Source organism: Thunnus maccoyii, chromosome 17, assembly GCF_910596095.1.
Source record: "Thunnus maccoyii chromosome 17, fThuMac1.1, whole genome shotgun sequence".
Lineage (NCBI taxonomy): Eukaryota > Metazoa > Chordata > Actinopteri > Scombriformes > Scombridae > Thunnus > Thunnus maccoyii.
In genome coordinates, this window is record NC_056549.1 from 1,174,001 (window position 1) to 1,180,000 (window position 6,000).

At 41.6% G+C, this 6,000-nt stretch overlaps 1 protein-coding gene across 3 annotated transcripts in view; it reads right to left on the reverse strand.

Moving 5' to 3' along the window:
• The window catches only part of cep43 (centrosomal protein 43), a 28,614-nt gene that overhangs the window by 10,747 nt on the left and 11,867 nt on the right, over nt 1-6,000 (reverse strand). For 2 of the 3 annotated variants that reach the window (XM_042389741.1, XM_042389738.1), the window contains exons 7-12: nt 4,926-4,982; nt 4,761-4,831; nt 3,962-4,023; nt 3,694-3,755; nt 2,199-2,279; nt 1,045-1,098 (exon numbers count right to left, since the gene is read on the reverse strand). In XM_042389741.1, coding sequence (XP_042245675.1) covers nt 1,045-1,098; nt 2,199-2,279; nt 3,694-3,755; nt 3,962-4,023; nt 4,761-4,831; nt 4,926-4,982 — 387 coding nt within the window. The remainder of the gene's footprint in view (nt 1-1,044; nt 1,099-2,198; nt 2,280-3,693; nt 3,756-3,961; nt 4,024-4,760; nt 4,832-4,925; nt 4,983-6,000) is intronic. The other variant, XM_042389739.1, reaches the window with a different exon arrangement.

The following is a 6,000-nucleotide window of genomic DNA, read 5'->3' on the forward strand; positions in this document are numbered from 1 at the left end:
AAATTAATAATAAAGGCCTCTCTGATATGAGCCTGCTTCCAATAAAGGCCTGGTACCATCTGCAGCTAAACAAAGGCCACTATTAGAGGAAATATGGTAAATTTTTATTAAGGCTTAAAGTTAAGCATAATTAAGGGCGTGGCCACTTTGAGTGACAGACAGATGTCGTCACAGGCAAGTCGCTACCATGGCAACAACGTTGATTAGGTAAACTTCATGAAAGTTAATTGTAACATTTTAGTCGCCTAAAAAAAAGTCTTGTTCAGTGTTTGGTTGAACTAAAAGACCCTCTAAAGGAGTCACATGTTCCATTTTTCCGGTAAGTTCATTTTGTTTAATGGTTTTAAGGCTGTTTTTCGCTAGCGAAAATTAGCATTAGCATTATCATAGTTAACCATGGACTCTAAATGCACTATGCTAACCAAGCTAGCAGCTAGCAGCTAGCATTAGGGTCAGCTTTAAAATAGGAGTCCACAAACCAATGGGTGACGTCATGGCGTCCAGTATTTTTTTACAGTCTATGATGTTTCCTGATGAAACTGATCGATTGATTTCTGGAGCACAGGAACTCTGTAGTAAGTGTGATCTGCTGTGTGTTAACAGTTAACAGTTAAATGTTTATTCCGGGCTCTTACAGGCCACAAAATCAAACTGCTGATGAAGGCAGGACTGTGTTCATGGTGTCCTCTGAAAACGACCGTCAGCATGTTTAAACGCAGTATACAACAGTAGAAACAGTACACTGCTACATCTCTACCATCTAGGAGCTTTTTTCTGTCTTTTTTTGCTTTTTCAGCTCAAATTTCCCTGCGTAGAAACAGAACGAGCAGCTGGATGCCTCCATGTTTGTTTATGAACAGCAAGAAAGACATGTTTCCTGTCCATCTGGGCTCCTGACTGTTTTAAGACAGACTTGGAAAAACTGTGAACCGTCCTTTAATGTCAGAGTTAGTGAATGAGTGGAGTCGTGATAAGAACAGCGTGATTGTGATTGTCAGGTTGAGCTGCTGAAGGTTTCTATTACTCTGCTCCTCATGTCGTTACCTTTGCTGCTGTCTGACTCTGTCCTCTGTGATCTGGACCTTTATACCTGGGGATCTGAGCACGACAGGGACAGAGCAGCTATCAGCACCTGAACACCTGACACTGACATCATCTACACACCTGACACTGACATCATCTACACACCTGACACTGAAATCATCTACACACCTGACACTGACATCATCTACACACCTGACACTGACATCATCTACACACCTGACACTGACATCATCTACACACCTGACACTGACATCATCTACTTACTTCACACTGACTACCAGCAGTGACTAATGACTCACTAGACATTTTGATATCCGGGCCTCGTTTCCTGATAATGATCAATCTTAGAAGTTTAGAGGGTTTCTCTGTCCGTGGTGCTGAAGGTGATGAATGCGTTTTAAGGCAGCTTTGCATATCTAACCGTTTGTAATCCGTGATACATAACGAAAGGACATCAAAAAGCGTGAACGTTGTTAACGACACAAATAAATGTTTTATACTTGAAATGAAGTTTTCAGTCTGAAAAGGAAGCTTCATGTGCAGTAAAACAGTCTGCAGCCTTTATGATTCATGTTCCTGGGTGGAAGCTGGTTGAAGACAGTAAACTTTGATTTATGTGCTGCTGGAGGCCGACGTCACTTCATTCTGCCATTGCTGTATTAGACCTGCTGCATGTAAGTGTGAAATAACATATACACATTTCAAGAGTCTCCAGTCACGATGCTCTTAGGAAACACTTGTTAAGCTTAAGAAGGTTCGTCAGATGGATTTTAGGATCTTAGCCTGCAGGTGGTTTTGGGAAACGAGGCCCTGATCTAAAACATTCAACAGCAACATCTCTCTTCAGAAACACGAGTCCATTTCACCAACATGAGGTCGTTTCCTCTTCTATTAATTTTGACACTAATCCGAACAAACACACCCACATGTGAGGATACGAGATCCCTGCAGGACAAATTTATCTGCAATGTTGGAGTAACAATCAAATCAAATATAATATTAAAGCAATACAAATATATGACAACACAAAATGAGCTTATGTGATGCAGAAGTGCATCATGGGACCGCACGAAAGAAAACGTGTTCTGACAGGAGAGTGAAGTGATTTCACACATCAGAGATGAAAACAGCAGCAGCAGGTGAGTCGTACGTACCTTACTGACAGACGGAGAGATGACTTTTTCCTCAGGAAACTGACTGTGAGTTTGAACGACGTCATCGGAGTCCTGAACGACCTGAACAGAGACGACGTCACACATCACCAACACAGCAGCTCAGGATTCAACCAGCTCGATGACTGATTACTCACAGACTGATTCTGGTCACTGATCTACGTCCACTCAATAATAAAGGACTGTAAAAGTTAGCTGACAAGTGTCAAAAAGTCACAAGTTTCAGATGAACATCAGTTTCATGTTTGAGTGTCCAGTACAGAGATGGACCCATGAGGTTAGCTTAGCTTAGCACAAAACTGGAAGCAGGGGGGAACCTGCTGCCGGCCTGGTTAACATGTTGTATCGTGTTAGCTATCAAGCTAGCATCTAGCAGCTGTTGGTCCACTAATAGCTCCAAACACACTGAGTCTCTGGTTCCAGTCTGATGAACCTGTTGATGAGCAGCTGAACCGTCCTGAGGTTTCATCCAGAGATGTAAATATAAGACGAGCCGTTCTGCTCCGTTTCATTCACAGAAACGTCCCCAAAGAGCCAAAAGAAGGATCAGAAACCAGCAGACACGTTTATCAGTGTCAGTAGTTCTATTAGAGGAAGTGAAACAGAGAATATGAATCCAGCTGTCCAGCCTTTATGACTCATGAGTTTGGATTAAGAAAACCTTTAATAATCCGTGTCTGACACATTCTGGCGTCATATAACTGCACATTTCTGTCAAAGACGAGCTGCAGTTTCAGGAGGAGCTTCAGGGGAAACTTATTCTACATGATTATAAATGTCAATCTATTAATAGACAATAACAAAGTGTTACAGAAATGTGGGATATTGACTCAAGACTTTTACGGAAAAGTGACTTGAACATTTACTCAGACGTCATCAGAGCAGCGCTGCTCGGAAACAAAAACCATCTTTCTAAAAGCAAAGAGCTCCGTGACTAACATGAGAGGCGTCATGTGACGTCACAGAGATATTACACCTGGACCACACGGCCGACCTCGACCTGCTGCTGCAGCCCTGCAGGCCTGCTGCTGCTGCAGCTCCATCAATAATAGAACGCTTCATATCATTTCATTATAAATATTTAATGTTGTTGCTATGATGTAAATATGACTTTCAACACATCTATTCTGGCTGAGAACCACATGTGTCACACGGAAAAATAGGTGAGACCCCGAATCTCTGGATGACGCGCCGCATGTGGGCCGCGTGGCTCTTATCTGTTAACGTGGAAGCCGAAGTGAAAAGCAACAAGTTTCACAACACGAACACACGCTGCTGAGGAGAGAAACTCACAGCCTGCAGCAGGTGATGAGAAGCTTCTCTTATATTTGATTTGATCATATTTAAACAAGACTCATCTCTGTTTCTACACCTGTTAAACAACATAAAACACACGTTAAATTAAGTGTGAGAAAGTGAGAGAGTTTCCACCACAGAGCCCTGAGATCAACGTGACGAAGGGAAGAAATCATCTCACCACACTTCTGCACTGAGTGAAGAGACGCTTGTAGAGTCCCAGAAATACCTGGAAGTCCACAGCTGTGAAGACAGAGCGAGATAAAGATCAGAGCTGTGTGGTTCCAACTGACAGCAGGAGGATATTAAAGTGTGTAGCTGATAAGAGATCTTTTCAGTTGAGATTATTGGTTAAATAAACGTGGCTGAAACTGCACAGACGTGTGTTAGTTAACCGACACATCGACCTGCCGTTACAGTTCATGTACAGTATCAGTATAAAATCTTACTTTTGTTGAGGGTTTTACCAGCAGCTCTGAGCTCATCAGTGATGAACCTCTCCAGCATGTTCCTGCAGGTCACAAACAACCAATCAGATCAACTCATGCATTTATTATTTCTGTTATATTATATTATTATATAATGTGATGTAAACAGAGCAGACAGCAGAATAAAAGTTTCTCTGAGAGAGATGATGCAGCAGTCATGAAACAGCGTGTGTGGAAACATGCTGAGTGTAATTTCCTCCTCTTATTTACATCCCGTCACCACATTTTACACCGAATCTCACTGACGTTTTTCCCTTCTGCTGCTTTTCATCAGCTCGCCGACAAATACGACTTTTGTATGAAAACGTTTCTGCTGATGTGACAAAAAAACGAGCCGACAGAAAAGAGTCGATTAAAACTCATCAGATGAGCTGAACGTTCTCAGTTTCTTGTATTTAGAACAAGATTTTCTGCTTGTGGTTTATTTATTTAAATACCTGCCGCCTCGTTAGTCATCTGTCTGTTCTGTTGATGATCACTTTTAGTTATTTATCTGATTACTGTGGGCTCTTCTCTGGTTTCTAAGTGGATTTCTGGAGGTTTACTGGTGATGGAGATGAGAGATAATGATCTTCTATCTGAGTGAGTCATGGCTCTGAGATGAAGAAGAAGATGACTTTCCACTCTTCTTCATCTTCATATAGTATCTCCGACTATTACAGAGCAGATCCTGTCGTTTCCCCCCCGGGGAGGCTTGAGATGAGTCACTACTTCCTGTCTGAAGGAAACTTCTTTAAATAATCATCTGCTTCAGACTCACTGGTTCAAACTGGGGAACAGATCTGTGAAGACGAACTTCAGGTCGTCTTTTAACACCGAGCCGCTCCTGTCCTGAAAAAACACAAAACAACAACCGACACGTCAACACGCCGGGCCGTGATCGATCGGACAGGAAGTGATTACTGTCAGTGTTCTGGATGTTCACCTTGTCGTGAAGGTCAAATTTCTTCCGGGCAGATGTGATCTGTTTTTGAGAAAGTTCCTACGACGGAAAGAAAATAACTTTGTTTGTCAAAAGTTATAAAAACAGGAACAAAAACAGTTTTTAAGGTATTTTCAGCGTCAGTTGAGATCATTCAAGACACAGTTATTATACTAAATAAATAAACTTCATCTCTTTTCAAACACACGATCAACATTCATTAATAGAATTCATCTAAAACTCAGCATCAATATCAAACATCTAAACTTCTGATCACTGTTAATCATTAAACTTTAGTTAAAAAGAGCAAATCAACCAAAACATCATGTGACCTGGTGTTGACCTGTCAGACCTGCGGCTCTTTGATCTGATATCACTTCATCAGACAGCAGCAGCTTTATGATCTCAATCTAAACCAAAGAGAATCACTTCAATAACATCATCACTCAGGAAAAACTGTTTTCAATCCCAGTAAGAATCTATATTCATCAACTGTATGGATGAATACATGAGTGTCCGGCTTTACATCCACTATGAATGAATGAAGGACACATGTGGGACTTTATAAAACTCTCTGAGAGTCACAACTTGTCTTAAAGTTCATTCAGTGTCACTGACTCAAAATAATCAGTTATGTAACTTTTATTAGTTGTGAAACTTCCTGCCTTCGTTGTCTCATTAAAGTGTGTTTGTGGAGTCGGAGGCAGACAGGTGAGCGTGTTACTAAATCACAAGAAACCACACGACAACCTCATAGTGCTGAGCTGTTCACTCCTCCATCACCACAAGCTGCTGCTGCTGCTGCTCAGATCACTATTTATTAATATCTGCACCAGTCACATTTATCTTATTTTGTTCATTTTCAGGACATTTGGTTAAATTCTGCCTGACTGCAGGTGTAACAGAGACGTTACAGTAACGTTACTGTAACGTTACAGTAACGTTACTGCTGCTGTGAGTTATAACCTGCTCTGAGCATCGATGGCGTCCTGATATCGACTCCATCTGACAGCGAAGTGAGACGCAGTCTGAACAGAAACCAGGACACACTGAGATCAACAGGAAACCAAAAACCCAG